The following is a 23,325-nucleotide window of genomic DNA, read 5'->3' as shown; positions in this document are numbered from 1 at the left end:
AAGAACAGGGGAGAGGACTTCTGTTCGGCGCTGGAAACCGGTGCAAGAGGACGACGAGCTCGGGAGAGGAGGCCACTGAAGAACTGGGAGGAGGCCACCGGATAGCGAACTCATGCTTGACGCAGGGAGGTCTGGATTGGCGGCGGAGGCGGCCGTACGAGGTCGAGGCAGGGGCGGATCTGGTTAGAACGAACGCTTCATTGGAGAAGGGGAAGGAGGAGGACGCCGGCAAACGTGGGAGGAGAAGGAGGAGGCTCGGCCGGCACAGCAAAAGGGGATCGGGGGCTGGGTGTGAACGAGAAGGAGATCGGGCGGAGAGAGACGGAGGAAGGGGTCGAGAAAGAAAAGATATCGGGAAGAGGAGGAGAAACGAACCGTTTTTTCACTAGGCGGTGGCAATACGGGCGTAATTTCACACTGCTCCACGTTTTTCAAATCTAGGAATCTCCAAAAGACGTGCTCCAATTTTTTTTACAGAGAATTGGGCTAGCTTCTTGGATCCAGCTTCGCGGAGTTTTTGTGTTCGGCACTGCTCCAGGATGAATTTTTTGGAAGCTGGAAGCTAGGCCACTACCGAACACACCCTTAGTATTAGAAAATCACGACTTTTCAGAAAAAAATCGCTTAGCAACAACTTTTGTACTAATGTGTCAAAAACCTATACTTTTGCATTATAGCAAACTAACACCATATCCGACTGACGGGCCTCCAGTAGTCAGTGTCTAGAACCCAAGATAACTCAGTTTTCAAGCGGTCTGATCCACACCTCGGTCCAACCGACCAGTTTTTTCACGGTTCACAACTGTGTCGTTTTTCCATAAAATCATTCATCTAAGGGTGTATGCCTGAAATTATTTTGAGATCTTCCTCATATTGCTTCCAACTACACTGATGCTCATGTTGCGATTCTAAGTCACACCTAATGAGTGTGTCTTGCAGACGCATCTAACAATTATACACTTGACTTATGATAGACAGTCGTGGGGCATGTTTGGTACCGAGCCTAAACCAGGGTTAAATTGCTGGCTAGGGAAGCAAAAAAGAAGGGGGTTACTTTAGGTAGAGATGTTGGCGTGTGGGACCAATGGTCATATGTTCGGTTAACCATCTAAATTGTGAATTTATGGGTTTCTCTTGAGAATGGTTAGCACAAGTTGTGTTAAGTGAATTTTTCCAAAAATGTGGTTTTTCTTATACCGAACTTCGATAAATATGGGTTTCTTGATTTACTCTTTATAATGGCATATTCAACAATTTATATGTTGGGTTGTATGAAAAAAAGATCATGTCATGTGCAATAGATGTCGAAACCGAAGACTACAACTCCAATTTAAATGGGATGCTCATGCCTCTCCTGCAAGCAAAAACCTATTGACAAAGAAAAAACTAAAAACATATGCATAAAGATATTGTTATAGTATTACCTACTATTTAGGTAATACAGTCCATATGCTAGAACGTTTACCTCCATTTAACAATCGGTATAAAAAATGCTAAAAATTCTTTTATGACGAAGCACGATTGAGTCTTTTGTACTATGAGTAAAGTTTTGAAAAGATTATCATATTGTTGTCTATTATTTTAATCTATGATCCATATTCGTTCTCACTGTTTCTCACAATAAGTTGTACCAAATCAACAATCGTCATAAAAGAATTTCGTGGTATAGTGGTGACGTACCCCCGTTGTTGAAAATAAAGATAAAGATTCTAATATTAAACGTACTAGTTGTGTCAGATTCAAAAGTCAGCCATCCAACCAGTTTAAATTTGAATTTAGTGTCACACATCGCTATAATGATGCATGTCGCACAACACTTTTAACTGTCCACCAGTGGCATTGAGCTATTTATGGAAATCAATTAAATAGAAAACCAACACACTGGTTTCATATCGCAACTAATGAATTTTTCAATCAATTGTAGAAATAAATCAATAATTAATTAATTACAAATTAGCTCCATGATTTCATCGATTTAAAATCACTTAAATTACTCCTACCAATAATTTTGCATATTCAAACTGTTACCGTAATGTATCAAACTGTTACCATGATTTCACACGCAACCAGGAACTCAGGAGCGGCAGTTGGCAGAGCCAGAGCCCAATTCTTCCTAGCCTTCTGGGGCGGCAAGTTCCAAGCCTTCTTCCAGCAGTGCATGGGGCCATACAAAGAGGCCCACGACATCATGGCATGCGGCAGCATCGTCCTCCCCAAGGTTTGTCGGAATTACCGAATAGCCCCGCGTGCTCTTCTTTCCCCCTTCCGTCCACCGTTGCGTCCTCCTCTCGGGCGTCGGAGCGGACGCGTGATCTACCCGCCTCTCACCACCGGCCTCCCACACTAGCCCTGCGACCTCGGTTCCTAGTCCACCTCGTCGCCTCAAGATCGGGGGACAACGGAGGAGTAGAGGGTGAGGGGTGAGGAGATGCACAGAGACCGGGGCGTATCCGCGGCGGCTGGGGGCGCCGGCGAGAGGAAGCGGGTGGGCGAGGCGATGGACAGGTCCTCTCCGTCGACTTCGTGGGGGTTCTCCGGCGGCCGCGAGAGGGACCGGATCGCCGCCGGGAAGCAGCCAGAGATGCCTCGTTCCGGCGGCGGATCCACAGCCATGTCCAAGAGCAAGTTATCCGATGGTGAGTTCTCTCCCGCAGCGCTATTTTTAGTTTGCTGATTATCTTGTTATCTTACTAGTTCGTTGGTGTCACAAGTTCATAGATCAACTGTGTTTTGCGACCGGATTACTGGAATAGGTGGATTTTGTTCTGCCTTGGTAACTTATTTGTAGCTTGAGGAATTAGGTCTGAAGGGGTTAGCCTATTAGATGGATAATGATTTTCTGTTTAGCAATTTGTGCACGAACAAGGGAGCAATGGTGTGCTCAACCGTTAGATCACTTCTATGCCATGCTCTCATACCATCCTTTCTTCAAGCTTCTGTGCAATACTGTAATGCTTGCTGGTGTGAGGTAGCCCGAAGATGCAAATATTGACGAGTGATGTAGATTTCTAGTTTATGATTCCTACAGAGCAGATAAGCATGGTAATGCAATTGGCCAGACACACAATGTTGCAATTGATCGTGGTCATGGGATGTGTCAGGCATGAAAGCGCCGCAATATGTTGAGATCACCAATAGAATTGTGCAAATTATTTACTCAGTAATATATGCAGTTAAGCTACTCCCTCCGTCCGGAAATACAAATCCAAGTCACTTATTTCCGGACGGAGGGAGTGTTAAAACACGTTAGTATTGAGCCAGTAATTTTAAGGGCACTTGGTTCCCATTTGGTTTGACAAGCTGCGAAGTCCACTTTATTGCTTGTTAGGTGAATTTTGTTTACGCTTTGTTAGTATTGCACTGCAATATGTTGGTGTGATTAAATTATCGGGCCTACATTTGTGCCTTTGTCTCTTTGGTTAGTTGGACGGAAACCCCACACATTAGCAATATATGTTGTCGAATACTGATGAATTTATGTTCTGCAACCATGTTTTCCTACCTGTTTTAACTTAGTTTCTATAATTAATGTTCCTGAAGTTGTTCTTGGTATTTCTTGTTTCAATTGTAACTATTTTTTTACCGATTGACTTACAGGAGAATCGGATACTGACAGTGAAGAATCAGATCTGAGTGGTTCTGATGGAGAAGATACATCATGGATTTCATGGTTCTGCAGCTTGCGAGGAAATGAGTTCTTCTGTGAAGTTGATGATGATTACATACAAGACGATTTCAATCTCTGTGGGCTAAGCGGTCAAGTTCCATATTATGAATATGCTCTTGATCTGATATTGGATGTTGAGTCTTCACATGGTATCCCACTTCCTTTTCTGTTTGGTACTTATGTTTGGAGATAAATGTGTTACATAAATATTTGATGATTATGTTACCTCAATAATCTTCATAACTTAGATAAATAGCTGGATCCTGTTGGTGTCTTTTTCCTTTGATTAGCGAACCATAAAATAAATCTGCCCTTTTTACCATGTGCCGCCCCTAGCTAGTTTGACTAGTCAACAGCTGTAGCTGGTCTTTTATGGTGTGTTTAGTTGCCTGTTTTGACCTAGCCTTACCCAAGGTTGAGCGAATGCAACGGAAAATTTATACTCCAGCTCTTTGACTCTGCTTGGCTGGGTAGTGAGGTTGTTTGGCTTGATTATCTAATTACTTCTCTAGCAAAGCTGCACCTCCCAGAATCCAGATTCAAGGGAATTTTTTTCGGTAGGTTCATGACAGCACGATACCTGAGTAGTGAGATGTAATGTGTTATGTGTATATGAAAAGCAGAAGAATTTTTTCCAAGGTACCATGCCATGAAATTTGGTAGAAGTGAAATTTGAACTGGGGTTGTTGCATCCACAACCTTACGGGGCCCTCTGTTGCACCCCCAGAAGTTCTCTTAGAAAACATAACAATATGGTGCTCTGTAAATTTATTTACTCAGTATTGTCCTGCAATCAATACAAGCACATATTGGTTGAGACATTAAGTTTGTCACCACTCCCCTCACTGTAGTGTACCATTCATAACTAGGATCGATATCCACCGTTAATTCATAGGATAACATGGATCCATCAAGGTATAAAAAAAGAGTGACATATGGATCTGACTTAGATAATGTCGTGCTTGGGCATAAAGCTCTCAAAGAGAGGGAGGAGAGTTCAGTCTTGTCCAGAAGGATTCTACCAGCAGCTTCCTCCACTAGTTTTTCTCTCTTATATTATGTTGCAACTGCTATAGTTGAAAATAGAGCCTCATATCTTTGACCAGGAAAAATCTTTTTATGTTGCTTTCTTTTGCCGCACTTTTTTTTGCTTCATTCAACCAACTGCTTTTTGTTGAATGTTGATGCAACACTTAAAATTTGATTTGTGCAATTCACAGGTGATATGTTGACAGAAGAGCAAAATGAACTTATTGAATCAGCTGCTGAGATGCTTTATGGATTGATTCATGTTCGATATATTCTTACAAGTAAAGGGTTGGCTGCAATGGTGAAACTCTTTCTCTATAGTTCTATTAAGTTATTTTCTGATGGATAAGCTTGAGTATGGTAATTAATTGGTTCCTTCCATGTTTTATTTTGTGCAGTTGGATAAGTACAAGAACTATGACTTTGGCAGATGTCCTAGGGTGCACTGCAGTGGTCAACCATGTCTTCCAGTTGCCCAATCAGACATTCCTCGTTCTAGTAACGTGAAAATTTACTGCCCAAAGTGTGAAGATCTCTACTACCCGAGATCCAAATATCAAAGCAGTATCCTTTTATTTACAGTAAGCATGTGCTTTTGAACTCAAAAGCTCACCACATTCTGATCTCCCTCCAGTAGCGCACAAACTTTTCAGTTGCCTGATTATGTTTTCTTTACTGTCATTTTGTAACTTGTACTCTCATAGTATGTTCAGTTAGAATGTTTAGCTTATCCATTACCCTGAATTGACACCCCACAAAATCAGTCACTTCATGAACCAAATATTATGCTTCTGCGTGAAACTGTAGCATGGCAAATCCTTAGAAAAAGAAATTTAAATATTTAGAATTTTCTCTCGCACCTTTTGAAAAAGGTAGATCTTGCATCTGTAGTTACTGATATTCTTGGCCTTCTAAATGTTTATGGAATTAACCCCTCCCTCAAAATTGCAAAACATTATAACATTTTCTCTAGATTACTGCTACAAAACCAATAGATCAAAAGAATTTTTCAGCAGACGGGAAAGAGAACTGTTTATCATTTTCCCGTATTTGAGTTGTGTTTCTTGTTCTTTGGAAAGAAAATATGGTTTGTCCAGCTATGTACTCTTTAACTCTTATGTAGACATTGATGGAGCTTATTTTGGAACAACATTTCCTCACTTGTTTCTGATGACGTACCCACACTTGAAGCCCCAGAAGCCGTCACAGGATTATGTCCCCAGAGTTTTTGGCTTCAAAATTCATAAGCCATAGTAAGTTTAAAGACTGAAGGTGCAAAAGAGTCGCAGCGATCTGATATGATGTGTTGCACAGCACATCCGGCACAAGTCCTATCACTTGGTTCGATTGGAATTTAGCATTTCATTGAAATCCACCTGACCCCAGGCTGACCTCCCTTCTATTGTCTCTCTCCCACGCCTGACATTCTGATTTGACGCCCCTGGTTTGTTTAGCATAGGTGCATCCTGTTCTTTCTATATCTTAAATTTGAGCTTGGCAGTTACTAAAAGAAGGCATTTTGTAGCCTTGTTGTGTATTTGTCATTTTATTTTAACATAGGTTCTTTTGTCAAAATATGATGGCAACGGCAAAAATGTAAAACATGGGCTCATGCAATTCTTATTCTTTACCTGCTATTAGGCTTCTATTGTGGGTTTCTTTTATTCGAGAGTTTTGCTTACTTGTGTGTTATGGTATGGCCATTTATATATGCCGGTGCATAAAGAAATACTCCCTCCGTTCCAAATTAGGTGACATGAATCTATACAAATCCATGTCAGTTAATTTGGGACAAGAATCTATACAAATCTACGTCAGTTAATTTGGGACAGAGGGAGTATATTGTTTACTTGCGTAGTGCCCGGTCCTGGTCGTACATATAAATGTTTTTCAGATGCGTCGTGCTTAAAACTGAAATCTCAGAGTAATGCAAGAGTGGAGCTAGGCAGGAAATAACGTAACAGACTAACAGTAATACTGTCAAGTTCAGTACTGGTCAAAAAAAATATACTGTCAAGTTCAGCACAAGATAAAGCAGAGCTTTTTAATTAACATAAGCTGAACCAAGAAAAATATTAACAAAAGTGCACCTATAGTAACTTGGTAATAAGAGATAATTAAGTGAGCTAGCAAGGCCCGACAAAATTTCTTGTGACGTTTCTTCTTCCTAATAAGGTTAGGATCCAGCAAACCTAGCAGAAGAAGCGCTACTGATCTACCCACTCCGCCTCCCTATCCTGATCAGACGCACAGGCCAGGTCGCCTGAGGTTCTCCCTGTGCAGGTTTGACTTTGCACGGATTTCGTCCACCGCAGAGTCGCCCCTCTCCACCCTTATTGACTCCAGCATGCTCCCCAGAACCTCAGAAGCGAGCCCCTGGTCCGACGCAGGCCGTGCTGGCTCCTCCCCGCCGTCCTGTAGCAATAGTCCGATCTCAGTCAGCGAGAGCACGTCTTCCAGTATGACCTTGGCGAATATCCGCCCGAGGAACTTGGTTGCTTTCGGAGCATCAGTTACCGCATCTTCCAAGGTTGAAAGAACATGTTGGAACCTGACACAAGAAGCAGGCACTTACAAGCAGCTTTGACACCACTACGGTACAAGAGAGGAGAATACTGAGCAAATGGACCATACCCTTGGAGCAGCACTCCCTGGCTTAGCAGACTCTCCTGAGATTTGCACAAGTTCACCAAAAGCTCGGCCAAAAGTTCCCTTTCCAGGTCTTTCCTTTCGAACGAGTCATTGATCCAAAGTGATATGAGTGAAGGGTAAAAACTGGGAGCGTTCAGTTCTTTCATGCACAGCCCGACCTCCTTCTCGTCCTTAGCACTGGACACAAAAAAAACATGGTAGGGTGAAACCACGAAGACACTAAACAGCAACTTAGTGGCAAATCTTAGTCTTTGGGCCATCTTACGAGAGATAGGCATCCAGCTTCAGAAAACATGTACTCCCTCCGTCCCATAATTCTTGTCGCTGTTTTAGTACAGATTTGAACTAAAACAAAGACAAGAATTATGGGATGGAGGGAGTACATATGTAAAAAAAACATGTTAACTTTTTTAGTAGTCACTATCGCTCATATCATTGGACATGAGAAAATGTCAAATTCTGAGTTTTAGTTTACAGAATATTGCAAGGAACTGAGCCTGACTCAGCTCACGGGGAAGTCAGATTTAAAATCCCACCACCCAGGTTTAAATCCTCTTCACTTCAATTTTGGGTCTTTCCTACTTCATAGTAGAACATACATTCCTTCTAAATGCTTAAACAAATTTATTTATAGACTACTGTTGTGATTAAGTAATGCCACATACACATGCCAATAACATCTTTATATGACCTTGTGCTATGGAAAAAAAAGGCATGTCTAGGAAAAAATATTGATGAATGAAATAAATAAATTGTACAAGCAGATGAAATTCTTGCGTAATAGAAGGGCAGAGTTATGGAAGTTCTTAATGATTTAGAGTATGTCAGAAAGCCATGTGAAAAATGTAACCAAACATTGTCAGGTACCCCGTAAAACAGTCAATAGCTGCATGGATTTCATCTCTAGTGTTGTAATACATTTACAACTTGATATCGGGAACTACAAATATTTAGCCAGTTAACCGTACTTGACAAATGGCATGCAAAATAAAAATCGAGTGTTGATACAGTTACAACTGATATTGGGAACTAAATATTTAGTCAGTTAACCATACTTGACAAATGATGGGAAATAAAAATCTAGAAGTGCCGACCTTGGAGCTAACAAGGACAGGTGGTCGCCCGCATCATTTTCGTGATAAAAAGAGCGAGCAATATGATTATGCATTCTAAAGCATATAAAAGGAAGCATGAGTTCATTCAAAAACATATGCATACTTGCCTGTAGAACTCTTTTATGGTCAATATTGCTTTTTCTTGAAGAACCTCCTCCGGGAATATTCTTGCTTCGTAACAAATATCCTTAATGACTGTGGAGGGTGTATGCATTTGGCCAACAGGATTGACACAAGTCAATACTATAGGTGAAACATGATCTGTAGTTCCCCAGGACTGACTTTTAGGAGTATCAGCAGTGGCTTGTAAGTTTGTTTGGTTATTTGCTGCTCCCGTAAATGAACTTTGTCTTGAGATTTTTGATGTTTGACCATGATGACTGCTCAAAGGAACTTCTGGCAAAATGTCGTTTGAACCTGGTGGCTTCCCACAAAGTGACATTTCTCTTCCCAAGTCACCTTGAGGACTAAGGCGGATGGATTTATCAGACCGCCTTTGTTGGAGTGGAACTGCCATGGCTCTGTTTGAAGTCTGATATCTTGCATCCAGATTAACATTGTGGGATCCATATGCACGAACTTCAGAGGATCCACGAGAAGCAGAAGATCCACGAACACCATAATCCAGTGGAGGCCCTGGTCTTAAGGCTGAGCTAATGGAGGTGGCAGATGAGTTATAATTAGGAGAAGAACCTAACCTAGTTGATTGGCCCATTTTCTTGACAGCATCCCTGCGAACCTCGTCAATCTTCTTTGGCCCTTCAACTTTCCTTCTCTGCCTCCACTTGTTGTTTCTAAGATCAATCACATCTTCCAGCATAAATCTTATACGTGATGATAACTTTGAATTTGCAGACAGCTTCTGTATAATGTCAAAATATAAATCCATAAACCCCTTTGCCCTGGCATGGTCGATCATCTCACCTATTGTACTCATCAATTTGCATAATGCCTCTAGATCTTCCTCATCTGGGTGCTGGTACTCACCCAGTAGCTTCTTTATGCATTCATGCATTATTCTCTCAGTCAACATTTTCTTTTTGTACAGTTCCCCAATCAAACGGATGTTTCCTAGCATGCGCCTGCGTGCCCGGAGCCGTTTCTCTTCTCTCTCCCCTTCAGATTGTTTCATTCCACCCTCCTCTTCTGTCTTGTCAGCTTCAGCTTGCTCTCGTTCCCCTCTTTCAAATTCTTCTTGACATTTATTTAAAAGAAGTCTCTTGAAAGTGATTTTCTCGTCATCCTTGACAAAATTTGGCAGTTCACCAGCCAAGGAAAAACAAAAACTGGCGTACATCTCACAAAAGGTGGGCTCCATCAAGGCTTTGTCAAATATCTGAGAAATGACACCGTTAAGTGTAACTATGTTATCAATATTCAAAGCTTTGACCTGCTCGAAAAGTTTTTCAAAATTTTGGGGGGTTAATTTATTGAGAATAGCTTTCAGCTGCCTTTGCTTTGCCTCTTCCTCATCAGACACCTTACCAATTTCATATTTTTTCTCAGCTTTGTGCATGAGTGGCGCAGCAACTTGAGAAGGAGATGACATACCCTGAACATTAGTTCTATGTTGCCACCTCTGATCAACAGAACCACGTGACATGCTGCGTTGAGATGCTACTTCTTTCATAGCTCTGGAGAGAATCTCACCAGTATACTGGTTGGGTGACTGGGTCTGCGAAACACTTCTTGAAGATCCACGCCCAGCACGATGTGCTGTATCCCAACTAGAAATGGAAGGTCGATGAATGGTGTCAGGAAGTGGATCACGTCCAGCAACAGGAGAATGATATGATTTTCTCCAGTTATTCTCATCAAGCTTGCCGCTAGCCATATGGCGGTTAAGTTGATTAGCTGAAACTCGATCTTTTATCCTTGCCCTGTTTGGATTATGTTCACTACTGTTGTTCATTATTGCATCATAAATATCAGAACCAATCTTAAAACCTTCAGGCAGACTGACGCAACTCTGCGCAATTGTTAAAAGAAAATCCTGAGAGTACCTTTTCTGGCCATACCCATATGTATCTTTGTTTACTTCTGCCACATTGTTAGAATGCTTGCAGCTATAATCTCTCAACTTTTCACTAGAGATTTCCATATCACCTTCCCAATCGAAGAAATCATTTTTGTTCTGGTTATCATTACTTTTTGTCGAAGCGCCCATTTCAGTATCTAGTGTACAGGTCTCTGCTAGATCAACTGTCGAAGAACTCCCAACAACTTCTACACTAGTGCTGGCAAAATTCTCATCGGCGGAACCAGGTGCATAATAAATATCAGAAGACTTTTGTCCATCGGCCTTATGGAGTATATCCTTTCTCTTTTTTCTTCTTCCATGGGTAGTTTTGGCTCTGGTTGCCTCCAAAACAGTTTTTTTCGTTAGCACCATTGAAGTAGCAGCAGAGCAATGACTAGATATTCCTGATTCAATACTATCATGGTTCATTTCCCCCTTAGAGATACTTGAGTTGGAAACTATAGCTGTATTCATGAAAATACTTAGAGAGTCCTGTACACTGTCTTCCAGCTTATTCTCTTGTTCACATGGTCCAATTTGTGCATCTGATGAAGCTAGACTGTTTTTATTTGATTGAGGGAGATCACCATTGGATGATGAAAGATGCAAATCACCTGATTCCACACATGCATGAAATATCACCAATTTAGTAACATCAGTATCATTCTCCGAACCAGAAGCAGCACCTGGCATTGTCACATCGACGTGTTCTGCCTTAGACTTGGAGCACGTCACTCCAGCATTTAAAACATGCTGTTCTCTAATCACATTATGGATTTGCAAAGGAAGTGAAAAATTCACTTCATAAGTTTCTTCTGGAAAAGGAACATGATTAACTTTGCCCTTGAGATCTTCAGTAGTTATGCTAGTTGATGGAAACTTTGGCGGCACAATTTGCTGTGCATATTTGAGTGGAGGTTTCCCTAAAATGCTATTGCCATCACATTTTAAATTCTTACCAGCCAATGATGTCTCTGATCCTAAGGAATCTACAGTCAAAATGACATTACCACTTCCGGAAGAAGCCTCAGTATCCACAAATGTCTCAGACTGCAGAGGCACAATGTGAGATAACTGGCCTTTTGAATCAGATGATGAAGTTACTGCAGATACTGATGATTCTTCTTCTATAATAATAGGTTTTGCTTTAACTGACGATGGACCACTTGCTACACATGCTGAAGTTATGTTACAGGCTGACATAATTTGAGGATCTGCAGCAGATGTAGCATGACCTACTAAAGCTGGACCAGTTTGTGTCTGCTGGGTTGAAACTGACTGAGGACCCATATTACAACTTATACCAGATGTCGCACCTGAAAGTTTGCGATTTGCTTCTGAAACTAACCTTTCAGGTTGAGAAATTCCCATCCCAAGCTTGTGAACTCTTTGCTGACTTGACAAAGCATATTCACCAGAATGCCTTAAAAACATGGGAGTTTCTGCCATGCAGGTAGATATGCTTGTCTGAGATGATGGGAAGATAGTGCATGGCTTTAGTGCACCTTGACCTGGAGGGGATATGGTCGATGGCACTAAGCCTTTGAAATTGGAAACTTCTGTGGCAGCAGATAAATTGGTTGGTGGCCTGGAACTAGCATCAAGCCAAGGGTTTGCCATAGGAGGACTGATAGAAGTAATTGCCTGGCTGTTAGTCGGATCAAAGTTATGTGTTGGTGGCTGCATTTTGGGGCACATTTGCCGGTTTGAAACAGGAACAGTACTGGTGTTAGGAAGATAGATATTTCCTGCATTGTACATGTTTGGCCGGTAATACACCTTATGGAGGGGAGAAAATGTTGGGGCAGGCTGAACTAGCTGGTTCATATTATGCTGAGGCATCTGTACAGAAACAGCATCCATATAGCTATGACCACGTCTATCTAGCGTGAGCTCTTCATGTGTCTCTGGATGAGTTATCCTGATAGTTCTCTTCTGTTCATCACTACTTCTAGGCTGATGCTGAGATAACTCCTGTGTAATCCTCATGTTGCCAAGTTGAGGAAGGTGAGGAGAAGCTGGAGGTGCACATCCCATACCTTGTCCTTGGTGAATGAAGGCTGGCTGTTGTAATGCACGAGGATGAGCACCATGAACAAAAAATGGTGGTACATGGGGCGCATTACCCATAGGCATGGCCATTTTCACAGGCACGGAGCCAGATACAGAACCAATAGACTGCATTTGCACACCAGGGCCCCTGAATTCAACAGGTACTTGAGGTTGTTTCTGCTGGAAAGCCACATGCAACGGTCTTCCATTTACCGGAAGCATAAATGGTGGCGGTGCTATGTTGGGAGTATACGGAGCTGGAATCTGCACACTTATCTTGGGCTTCGTAGAAGGATATTTGTGCATAGTATCAGATTGGCTAGCATTAATCACATTTTTCCTTCCGTCTTGCTTTTGCAACTGTTGATGGGTTGGGGAAGAGGGATTCCTGGCCAACATCTTACATGAATCTATACATACCTGTAGACCACATAAAAGGTACACTTATGTTATGAGATAATTGTGAAAGCAACTGAGAGCGAGTTGGCAAAGGTACTAACTTTTTCAGCCGGGGGAACAGATTTCAGCACTGGTGTCTGAGGTAATTCATGATCCGGTACTGCACATGAATTAGATGAAACTGTAGCAGGCACACCATCATACTTGTCGATCAAATCAGTCTGGTTATCTGCCGCTTCTTTCTTTTGCTGCTTCTGGTCAGGTGGTAAGGGCAATGTGTTATAATCAGATAATAATCCATGGGGTGCCTGACAACATCAAATATACAGATAAGTGCAACATGCAAATAGGAAGGCACGTATATGCTACATGTGACATTTCAATTCCAAATTGGAGAAGCATGATGATCCAAAGATGCAAGTACATTATTTCATGGCTACACAAAAGCATGGTGATTTACAACAGCAGCAAAGGTGCATGGCTACCGTATGATGAGCAGAAGAAGGGTATTCATTTTTCCTTATTGAACACACACCGAAATGCGTGTCATGTTGTATTACAAGAACTGCGAGAAGGCGCAAAGCATAAGAGGCTAAAAAAATCAAATCAAACTGTATTCAGTTAACAGATTCCTTAACGCCTTGGCGTCGGCACGAGTAATAAATTTTACAAGTCAATAACAAGCAAACAATTCAAGCATTCATTACACATGGTTTTCTTAAGAATAGAGTCAGCAGTTCTAAGTGCAGAAAAAAGACCAGTAGGAGAACCGATGATAAATCAGAGGACCTTGTCATGTTTCTTCTCATTAAAATCTGGAGGGGCCGAGGTTGAGTTGGGAATACACTGTAAAAATATCACCATTAAGTGTTAACCATTGCAGAGCTTTGAAAAAAGTAGCAACCATAACCAATAATCAAAGATATGCCATACTTGTTTGTTAATGACTCCTGGGCTTAAAGTACCAAACTGAAGAGTAAATGCAGTGGATGAAGATCCTGCAGTCAATATAACCAAGAAGATAAGTCATCTCATCATAAGTTACAATAAAGTCACACGAGGCTAGGGGGCTTTCTTGATGTTATGGCCTGTTTTTTATAACTGAGAAGCAGAGCGAACCTTCTGAGTGCTTTGTCGGATTCAAAGAATCTGCTGCCCTGGCTCTTTCAGCAGACTCTAAGTTCAGAACATCACTTTGATCAGTCACATTAGAAGGCTTCTGGTTCTCCAATGATCCTAAAGATGCTAAAATAGAAATCATCAGACAATGTGAATAAGAAAGACAACTTTAGCAACATTCCCGAATCCAAGCTTATTATCGCACGAACAAAAACAGCCTCATTATTTCATTTCCAAATAATCTTTCATCAATATCTGCTAGGGCTACAACTGGCCAGAAAAAAAAAAGTGCTCAAGGTTTAGGGCTACATACATCAGATATTTGAATGATTTTAGCAGCAAAACAAAAAACATGTTTCTTGCGCATGTGATGCATGTACATTTACAAGGAAAGCGATAGCCACAAAATTGTTCTTAACACAAACATTCATACATCGATTCATCGGTTCGACACCCGCAGCATAAGCATATGTAGTGGCATTCCCTTGGCCCTGGGGTGCTGCGCTAGCTGGTGACCTTGGCCTGTACTGCTGCACGCTCCCGGGCCTCCCGCTGCAAATGCAATCCACATGCCATTTACACACACCAACACCTTAATTATACTCTCGTCAACAAAAGCCAAGTGGCGCTTGACGAGCCTCACTCCCTTACCTCCGGTTGGGTGGTGAACGCGGCCGCGCGCCTGGAGCCGCGTTCCCGCGGCCGCCAGAGACGACCCAATGGTGCGTGCCACTGGCAAAGCCACGGCCGGGCCTTCGGGCGGCGTTGGTGTGGTCGTTGAAGCGATCCGGCCTAAACTGGTTCCTGTACATATATCCCCTGTTCGATTCGACCTCTGCATTTGCCAAAAAAAAAAAACAATCGGCTGAAGGTTTCATCCCAATTAGTTCTGATAAAAATCTAGCTAGGGTTCGACCGATTGGACCACATTGCAATGAAAATTTCCACGGAAATTCGAAGAAATCTGGGCACGAATTGGCCGCATTGTGCGTCAAAATAAAATCAAGGAAGAAAATTAGGGGATTAAAAAGTACTAGAGCAATTCGGTGGAGATGGTACCAAATACGATCAAAGCCGTGACACAAAATCCATTAGGATATCACAAAATGCAGGAAAAATCCTCCGCAAAATATACTCGTGCGAACCCAAATCCGGACACGCGATAATCCCGCGGCATCAAAAGAAAACCGAGATTACCAAAAGGGGAAAACGCCCAATATGAAACAGGCGAAAGACATCACCAAGAGAGTCGTACAGGAGATGGAGGAGCGGCGGAGTGGCGCGGCGGCAGGGGTTTAGGTTAGGGGATCGGAAGCCGAGAGGAGGTGAAGGGGAGGGAGGGGAAGGGAGGGAAGTGGATACGGAAGGGGGGCGGGCAGTTGGGGAGGAAGGCGAGAAGATCGGAGAAATTTGGAGGGAAGAGTGGGGGGACTGAGGAGAGGGGATGAGAGGGACGCGACAAGCAGCCAAGCAGGAGGAGGCGACGCGTGTTGATCGAGGGCGGTGCTTAACCGCCTTTCGCCAGGATTAGCAACGGGGACTAGTGGTTGGGGTTTAAGCCCTTAACCACTCCCCTTATGGTTATGGCTATCTTAACCAAAGCTAGTTTTGCTGACATATCGGATCCACTGTATAGTAACTGGGTCATGATGACGTGTGGTGCCCGTCAGTTTTATGTATGTGTCTAAAGAAAATACGGACCGTTTTTTCACCGTCGTCTGTCAAACTTCCTATAAATTTTTTGAGCCCACATCGAATCTATCTATACCTACCAATGTAAAAAATATGGATTGTTCCATTTTTTTCTCCCTTTTCTTCGTCAAGCCCCCGAGACCCACATCGTCTGCCCGCACGCAAACCACTCTTTCGTCTGCTCCAGACGTCGAGCTCCCCCCTCCTGGCGCTCCCCAATAGGAGACCCTTCCTAATCCAACATAAAAAATACTTCCCCTGACGCAGCGAAGAAAACCCAATTAAAAGCCCAAAGGTATCTCTTCACACCTTCGACCTTGCTCTGACGCTTTGGTGATGCTCATTATCTGTTGGTGCAACGGCAGATTGATTCCTCACAAAAAATATGGTCCAGCATGCGGTGCCTCCTTCCATCCGAGAGCCGGCGGCGCTGGTCTGCAGGCTCCATCTTTTCAGGCACTGTTTAATTCTAGAGAAAACAGGGGAACAGATTCGTTCTCTCAGCCGTCATGACCTCATCCCCCGGCATGTTGATCTGGGCCAACAGGAGCCGCTATGACAACGCGCGCTAAGGCGATTCAGCGGCCGTTTAATTCCACAGAAAACAGGGGAACATGTTCGTTCTCTCAGCCCTCATCCCCGGCATGTTGATCTGGGCCAACGGGAGCCGCTACGACAACGCGCGCTAAGGCAGTTCAGCCGTGATTATGGGGGATGATTGAGGAGGGGAAAATGAAGGGAAGGGCCGTGGGATACGGTCTAGAGCACCTGGACGGGTTGCGGGTCGAGGAGGCGTCGTCAAGGGCGGAGATTGCGGCGGCCGGCGCGCGTGTGTGTTGCTTTTGGCGTGAGAAGGAAGACGAGCACGAGTGCTCGTGCGGACATGGGCTGGGCGCTCTCGAGGAAGCTGGCCCAAGAGGGAGAACGGGTGTGGCCCAAGAGGCAAAAAAAGAGAAAAAAAAGAAGAAGACCCAAAAGTGGCTTTCCTGAACCGTGACAGCGTATGGGCATTCTGCTAGTAATTAACAATAATGAGAGAATGAACGCAAATATATGAAGAAGTCATACCGTACATCTTTCAAAAAGTTTTTAGTTTTTTTAGTTGGTTAATACCTCCTCTTTTGTACGTCAATGGCTTATAATTTTAGGATGCGTTTGGTTACGGTGCCGGCACTACTCCAGAAAACCCCTCCAGTAGCGGTAAAAAAATGGGGTTGGTGGCGGTGATCACGCCCGCCACCAACTCTGCGTCACTAGAGGTTTTAGCACCGGTGGCGGGTAAAATACCCGCCACTGCTGCACCGAGATCACCAATGGCGGGTAAAATACCCGCCACCGAAGACCTCCAAACCGCCACTGTAAATCCCTCCGGCACCACCCGAAAAGTGCGTGGAGTACAACAGTGGCGGGCGCAGTATCCGCCACTGGACATTTCCAGTGGCGGTCTATGGTCACCGCCACTAGAACCGTTTCCAGTGGCGGTGGTGTCTAACCGCCACCGCTATATGTTCAGTGGCGGTGGTTTATAACCGCCACTGGTACTATTTTTCCCCGAAAAAAATAAATGAATTATGTATAAAAATAAATATTCCTGTAGTACAGAAATAGCAGGAATACAACACAGCACAGAAAATAGCAGGAATACAGCAGCACCAAAGAAACAGAATAGCAACAAATATATTATAAAGTTCCACACGAGTTAAACATTCAAGTCACATGCATTTATACATAGTGTTTGAAAGAATCAGCTACAAATAAAAGTGTTCCACACAAATTAACCACTTTTGGCGACAATCCCGCTGCCGTAGTAATCCCCGCTCGTTTTGAGGACCTCCTTGTTGAGAATTTCGCCGATGTCTTTCTGGATCTCGTACACGAGAATTTCTGAGTTGTGCCCTAACTCGGCGTTGGCCAGAAAGACATTCCTCGCTTCTTCGAAGGTCTTCTTCCCCTTCGGCTTGAAGTCGTTGATGAACTGCTGAATAGTGTGCACGCAGTAGTAACCACAGTAGACAGATCCTTCAGGCTGTTGCTCGCAGGGGAACTTGAAAGTGTGCTTGAGGGGAGCGTCAGGATTGCGGCTGAAGCCAGGCATTGCGTACCATTTCACCGCGTCGCGATAGGCTGAGTCGATGACATTTTTTATCGGGTCAAAGTCGCGTTGTGGTTCATTCTCCTTGCGTCGTAGTGGATCAAAATATGTGACCCCTCCAAGATCGAGGCAGATGGCGATTGTCACCCAATGGCCGATGTTTTACAAAAGGACGCACATTGTATTAGCCAAATAATATAACAAGCAAGTTTTCTGACGGAAAAAGATGTATGTATTCATGCGAATTGAAAATAACTTACTGTAGATGGTACAATATCAATATAAAACGGCAGTCTTTGTGCTTCAACATGAATTGAGTGAGGTATTCAATCGTCAACCTTCTACTTTCGGCCAACAATGGGTCTGGACCAAGCAAAGTGGCGTTGAAGAGAAGGGGGTCGGCGACGGCCATCCCATATTGCTTCACCCTATAGGCATCCCTCGTGTAGTGTACACACCACAATCTTAATATGGCGTTGTCGAGGCACTTGCGGGTGAAGAGGTGAAACAAGTCGAGGAAGTCAATGCCGAAGGTAATGCCGTTTTCCCTCTGAATTTCCCCCGTATTGGAGTCGAACAAGCCATAATGTTTTGGCACTAGAACCCTAATTTCCAGATTTGTGACATGTTATTACCTGCACGAGGCAACGATGGGAGGCCGTGCTAACGCATTGGTGTTTTGTTCCATTGGCGCCATCCTAAGGACCGAGTTCTCATTTTCGCCGACCCAAGAAACTTCGCGTTAACCGCTCGTGGGAGAATATATGGGTTCCCCCTCGGTTTAGTACTCGTTTCATAGCTCTTCCAGGGGCAACATAGTTCGGGCGTTCCATTTGGCATATCGCATATACACTGGTGTTGTGTTTGGAGATTTGTTGGTACTTGCATACATATAGGACCGCGGCACACGTCTGGAGTGGTCATTCTGCGGACACTGAACCACTACCAGCTGTTCCCGCAACTCTTGAGTCCGTACGATGCTTTGGCCGGGCTCTCGTTTCGGATTAGACTCAGTTGGGTGGTTCCCTGGATTAGTTGTGAGGCTTGGAAACGTCGTGTCGCCCAATTCTGCCGACACATGTCTTTGTGTGTTCCTACTCGAGTGGCAATAAGGGTTGGACAAACGTGTACGGGTAAATTGGCACACCCTGCTGGGATAAATCTTTCGGAAAGCCGTGTCCGTGGTTATGGACGACTTGGTTGGTCATTACTTGATCATAGAGTGTCCTTTGCACTACTACAGAAAACCCCATCCGTGATCTCCCTCCAGTGGCGGTAAACACACCGCCACTGGAGGCCTCTCGAGGCATCCACGAGGGCCACCAGTGGCGGTGATAGTCACCGCCACTGGTGCTACACTAGCAGTGGCGGTGATTTTGTTCACCGAAACAAATCACCGCCACTGGCGCTGCTCGTGGATGCCCCATTTGTTAGCAATGGCGGGCACCTGAAAAACCGCCATTGGTGAGTCCGCACGTGATGGGGTAGCTACTCGGCCAACCGTGACCTTCCCTTGACTGCTACAGCACCAAACTGATCGCGTTTCGTACTCCAGCGGCCTGGGAAGTCACTGTTGACTGGTTAGCCACCGATAGGATGGGCGGCCGAATCCATTTTATGTTGGTCAGATCGTTTGTAAACAAGCGAGGTGGGACTAAATTTCTCAACAGTGGCGGTTGTTTCTTTGTCACCGCCACTGGCTGTCTTCTAGTGGCGGGTCCAATAAAATGACCGCCACTGGTGAGTCGGCACGTGATGGGACTACCCAGTCAACAGTGATCTTTCCTTAGCCGCTGCAGCACCAAACTGATTGCGTTTGGTACTCCAGCGGAAGGGGAAGACACTGTTGACTGGGTAACCACCGATAGGATGGGCGGCTGAATCCCTTTTATGCTGGTCAGATCGTTTGTAAACAAGCGAGGTGGGACTAAAGTTGGGGAACTGGTGGGAGATCACTAGTGGCGGGTATAATCTTACCCGCCACTAGTGAGGCCGCCAGTGGCGGTTTATTTCTCCGCCCGCCGTTGGAGGTCACCAGTGGCGGTTATTCAGTTTGCCTGCCACTAGAGACCTCCCTATATATAACCCCTGTACGAGCGCTAAGCTGTTTGAGCTCGCGCATCTGTCTTGGACCAGCTGCGGCTCTGTTTCTCACCGGCGGCGAAGCCCTGCCAAAATTTGATGGCGGCGGCCGGAAGGTAGCTCTCTCCCCTTCTCCTCCCTCTTCCTCTCCCTTCTTCCTCCTCCTATTCTTCTCCAATTTTGAAAAATGACCATTAATTGTGCCTTGGCCGCCGGCGGGAAATTCGGCCCCGATCTCTCTCCGGCGGCTCTCCCGGGCTGCCCCCGCTGTCTCTGGAGCCCCCCCTCACCCTAGTGATGATCCTCCCTCTCTCTCTCGCTTTAATTTTGCTCGGATGAGCTCCCTCTCTCTCTAGATCTCTCTCTCTAGCTCTCTCTCTCTCTGCAGCTCTCTCTCTAGGTCTCTCTCTATATAGCTGGTATGGGGGAGCTTAGCCCCTGGGGGTTAGCCCTAGGGTTAAGCTTAACCTCGGGACCGGTGTACGTGCATGTTCAAACATATTAAATGTGTGTTGACACCGGCCTTCGTGCCGTGTATTTCTTATGTGATGTGATACCGGCCGTCGTGCCGATGTGGGTGGGGGTAATTTGTTTTTGATGCAGACATCGAATTTCGTAGTGCAAAATGCTATTTTTTTAGCAAAGGTCATGCCAAAATTTTCCATTTTTGTCGAGCAAGCTGATTTGTTTATTTAAAAAAAAATTTGTGTTGTAGCTCGATGGGACGTGCTTGGATGTACGAGGACAGGTTACGTGTTGAGTGGATAGAGCGGCTGAAGACTTTTGTCGATGCCGGCGTGGAAGATATGCATAGGAAAGGGGGTGATAAGATGTGTTGTCCCTGTGTGAGATGTCGGAACAGCAAGCTGTACGAGGCAGAGGATGTGGAGATGCACTTGCTCATGCGGGGATTTGTGTCAGGTTATTCAAGGTGGACTTCTCACGGGGAGGATGGCATTGAAGCCGATGGCGGCATTGAGATGGAAAACATGGAGTCTGACGACCAGCCTGGTGAAGAAGCATACCGTGGCCTGGATCCAGTACAGGACGTTCCAACCGGTAGGATGGTTGAAATACTGGACAATCAGCATCTGCAGAATTAGTTGGATGACCCCGAGGATGAGAGGGTGCCCCGTAAGTTCGAGAAGCTGAGGGAGGATGCCGAGACACCGTTATATGAAAATGCCAGCGTGGATAAGAGTGTGCTACAAGGAACGCTCGAGCTTTTGCGTATAAAGGCAAAATACAACATCGTGGACTCGGGATTCACGGAGATTCTGAGTTACCTACGTACGGTACTTCCTCCGGGCAACAAGTTGGCTAAGAGCACGTACGAGGCGAAGAAAGTTACATGCCCACTCGGGTTAGAGGTCATCAGATACCATGCTTGTCCGCTGGACTGCATCATATATAAGGGCGACTACAAAGACATGCACAGTTGTCCAGTATGCAAAACATCCCGATACAGGAAGAAAGACCCCAATCCTGACGGCAGCGAGGAGGAAGAATTGAAGCGTGGTGCGGCGGCAAAGACGGTCTGGTATCTCCCGTGTGGCACCAGGCTGGAGCGTTGGTTCCAGAACGAGAAGGAGGCCAGGTGGTTCATCTACCACGACGTGACTCAGGCGGATATCGATCCTGAGGGCGTGTACCGCAATGATGATGGAGTCCTCAGACACCCCGCAGATGCGGCTCAATGGAGGACTCTGGACGACGAATTCCCTAAGTTCGGCGCAGAGCCCCGGAATATCAGGTTCGGTATGAGTACGGACGGGATCAATCCGTTCGGAAACTTGAGCAGCAAACACAGCACATGGCCGGTGATCCTGTTCATATACAACCTCCCCCCGTGGCTTGTCATGAAGAGGAAGTACATCCACCTATCAATGCTCATACAGGGCCCTAAGCAGCCTGAAGCTGATCTGAACGTGTATCTGAAACTGCCGAAGGATGAGCTCAAGGAGCTTTGGGAGAAGGGTCGAAAGGTTTGGGACGCTCATAAGAAGGAGGAGTTCACCCTTCGAGCAGCTCTCCTGACATGTGTGCATGACTACCCGGCGAACGAGAACTCATTGTGCCAGTCAACACATGGGTACAAAGCGTGCACAAAGTGCGGGAACGAGACAGACGGGTTGTTCCTGCCAGAATCAAAAAAGATTGTGTACATGGGACACTGTAAGTGGCTGGAGATGAAGGACCCATGAGGGATGATAAGAAAAGCTTCAACGGGAGGGCAGAGAGGCGGCACAAACCGAGGGAGCTGACTGGACATGAAGTATACGATGTCAGGGACCTCGAAGTCGTGGCCGGCAAAGCACAGCCGGCTGCAGGTCCAGATGGTGGCGGCCTTACGTATAAGAGGAGGTTCGTGTTCTGGGACCTGCCTTACTGGAGGTTCTTACAGAGCCGTCACACCATAGACGTCATGCATGTCGAGAAGAATGTGTGCGACAGCCTGTTGGGCTTGATGATGCACCACGCGGACAAGTCAAAAGATGGACCAAAGGCACGGAAAGACTTGTAGTGGATGGGGATAAGGGAGAAGCTGTGGCCGATAGAGGAAGAGGCGTCGCAGGAAAACAAGGATGGTGAATGCACGATATATACGCGATGCAAACCTGCGTGTTACAGTCTGAGCAAAGCCGAGCTGCATTGATGAACGGGGTGCTGAACCGATATGTTCGTAACAGAGGGCGTCCCGAAGGAAGCATCATGGAAGGCTATCATGCAGAAGAGTGCGTTGAGTTCTGCACTGATTGGTTGGCGGACCGCAAACCCATAGGGGTCCCCGAATCACGACATAAGGGGAAGCTAGAAGGTGAAGGTGGGCTTGGCCGGAAGGAGCTTGATGTGCATGCCCGCCAAAGAATGGACGACTTTATAAGAGCACACACAATGGTGCTGCAACTCACGCCAGAGGTTGAGCCGTTCATCGACATGCACATCGAAGAACTTCGAAACCTCAACCCTAACAGGAATGATGATTGGATCCAGCGAAAACACAATTCTACATTCACCATGTGGCTGAAGGATCTTTGGTATCCGAGGGCTGTGGCGAATGAAGATGAGAAGATTGTCCAGAAGTTGTCACGGCTTCCCGACCGCAACGTCGTGACATACCAGTCGTACGCAATGAATGGGTATACGTACTACACCAAGGCTCAAGACCGTAAGAGTACGTACCAAAACAGCGGTATAGTGCTCGTAGCTGAGACGGGGACCGACAGCGAAGGCCAGACTGAAGCGTACTACGGCGTGGTCGAAGAGATCTGGGAGCTTGACTACACCTTCACCACCATCGCCATGTTTTGCATCAGATGGGCACGCGATGTCAGGCATGAAGATCATAGGTTCACAACAATGATTCTGCCAAAAGAGATTCCCCGTCATCAGGTGAACGTCAAAA

General features: G+C 45.2%; 2 protein-coding genes across 3 annotated transcripts; one reads left to right on the top strand and one right to left on the bottom strand.

The window, feature by feature from the left end:
• The first annotated feature begins 2,198 nt into the window (after window positions 1–2,198).
• LOC100827542 (casein kinase II subunit beta-1) lies at window positions 2,199–6,360 on the top strand. The gene is made up of 5 exons (XM_003580208.4): window positions 2,199–2,636; window positions 3,598–3,816; window positions 4,888–4,997; window positions 5,095–5,260; window positions 5,820–6,360. Exons 1-5 carry the CDS (start codon window positions 2,429–2,431, stop codon window positions 5,948–5,950), a joined length of 834 nt encoding a protein of 277 aa, XP_003580256.1. The 5' UTR covers window positions 2,199–2,428; the 3' UTR covers window positions 5,951–6,360.
• A 308-nt stretch (window positions 6,361–6,668) lies between these two features.
• LOC100840186 (eukaryotic translation initiation factor 4G) lies at window positions 6,669–15,475 on the bottom strand. 2 transcript variants are annotated; one of them, XM_014903409.2, is made up of 10 exons: window positions 15,309–15,475; window positions 14,705–14,888; window positions 14,487–14,605; window positions 14,054–14,179; window positions 13,868–13,932; window positions 13,724–13,780; window positions 13,036–13,242; window positions 8,571–12,955; window positions 7,331–7,525; window positions 6,669–7,247 (listed from the first exon to the last, which is right to left on the bottom strand). In XM_014903409.2, the coding sequence occupies exons 2-10, from the start codon at window positions 14,863–14,865 to the stop codon at window positions 6,938–6,940; spliced, it is 5,625 nt and encodes a 1,874-aa protein (XP_014758895.1). In that variant the 5' UTR covers window positions 14,866–14,888; window positions 15,309–15,475; the 3' UTR covers window positions 6,669–6,937. The 2 variants fall into 2 exon arrangements, with proteins under 2 accessions (XP_014758895.1, XP_014758894.2); XM_014903408.2 differs by having other exon boundaries at window positions 13,036–13,188.
• Window positions 15,476–23,325: the final 7,850 nt, after the last annotated feature.

The sequence above is a fragment of the Brachypodium distachyon genome, chromosome 5 (genome assembly GCF_000005505.3).
Source record: "Brachypodium distachyon strain Bd21 chromosome 5, Brachypodium_distachyon_v3.0, whole genome shotgun sequence".
NCBI classification, from domain to species: Eukaryota; Viridiplantae; Streptophyta; class Magnoliopsida; order Poales; family Poaceae; genus Brachypodium; species Brachypodium distachyon.
Note: the sequence above shows the minus strand (reverse complement) of the source record. Positions and strands in the feature narration are given on the sequence as shown.

Excerpts from the sequence above, each read along its gene's own strand:
- LOC100827542 (XM_003580208.4), top strand. The coding sequence starts at position 2,429 with ATGCACAGAGACCGGGGCGTATCCGCGGCGGCTGGGGGCGCCGGCGAG. Across the intron at positions 3,817-4,887 it reads GGATGTTGAGTCTTCACATG|GTGATATGTTGACAGAAGAG; the intron begins GTATCCCACTTC and ends TGCAATTCACAG. Across the intron at positions 5,261-5,819 it reads GAGATCCAAATATCAAAGCA|ACATTGATGGAGCTTATTTT; the intron begins GTATCCTTTTAT and ends ACTCTTATGTAG.
- LOC100840186 (XM_014903409.2), bottom strand. The coding sequence starts at position 14,865 with ATGTACAGGAACCAGTTTAGGCCGGATCGCTTCAACGACCACACCAAC. Across the intron at positions 12,956-13,035 it reads CTGTTCCCCCGGCTGAAAAA|GTATGTATAGATTCATGTAA; the intron begins GTTAGTACCTTT and ends TGTGGTCTACAG. Across the intron at positions 7,526-8,570 it reads ACCATAAAAGAGTTCTACAG|TGCTAAGGACGAGAAGGAGG; the intron begins GCAAGTATGCAT and ends TTTTGTGTCCAG.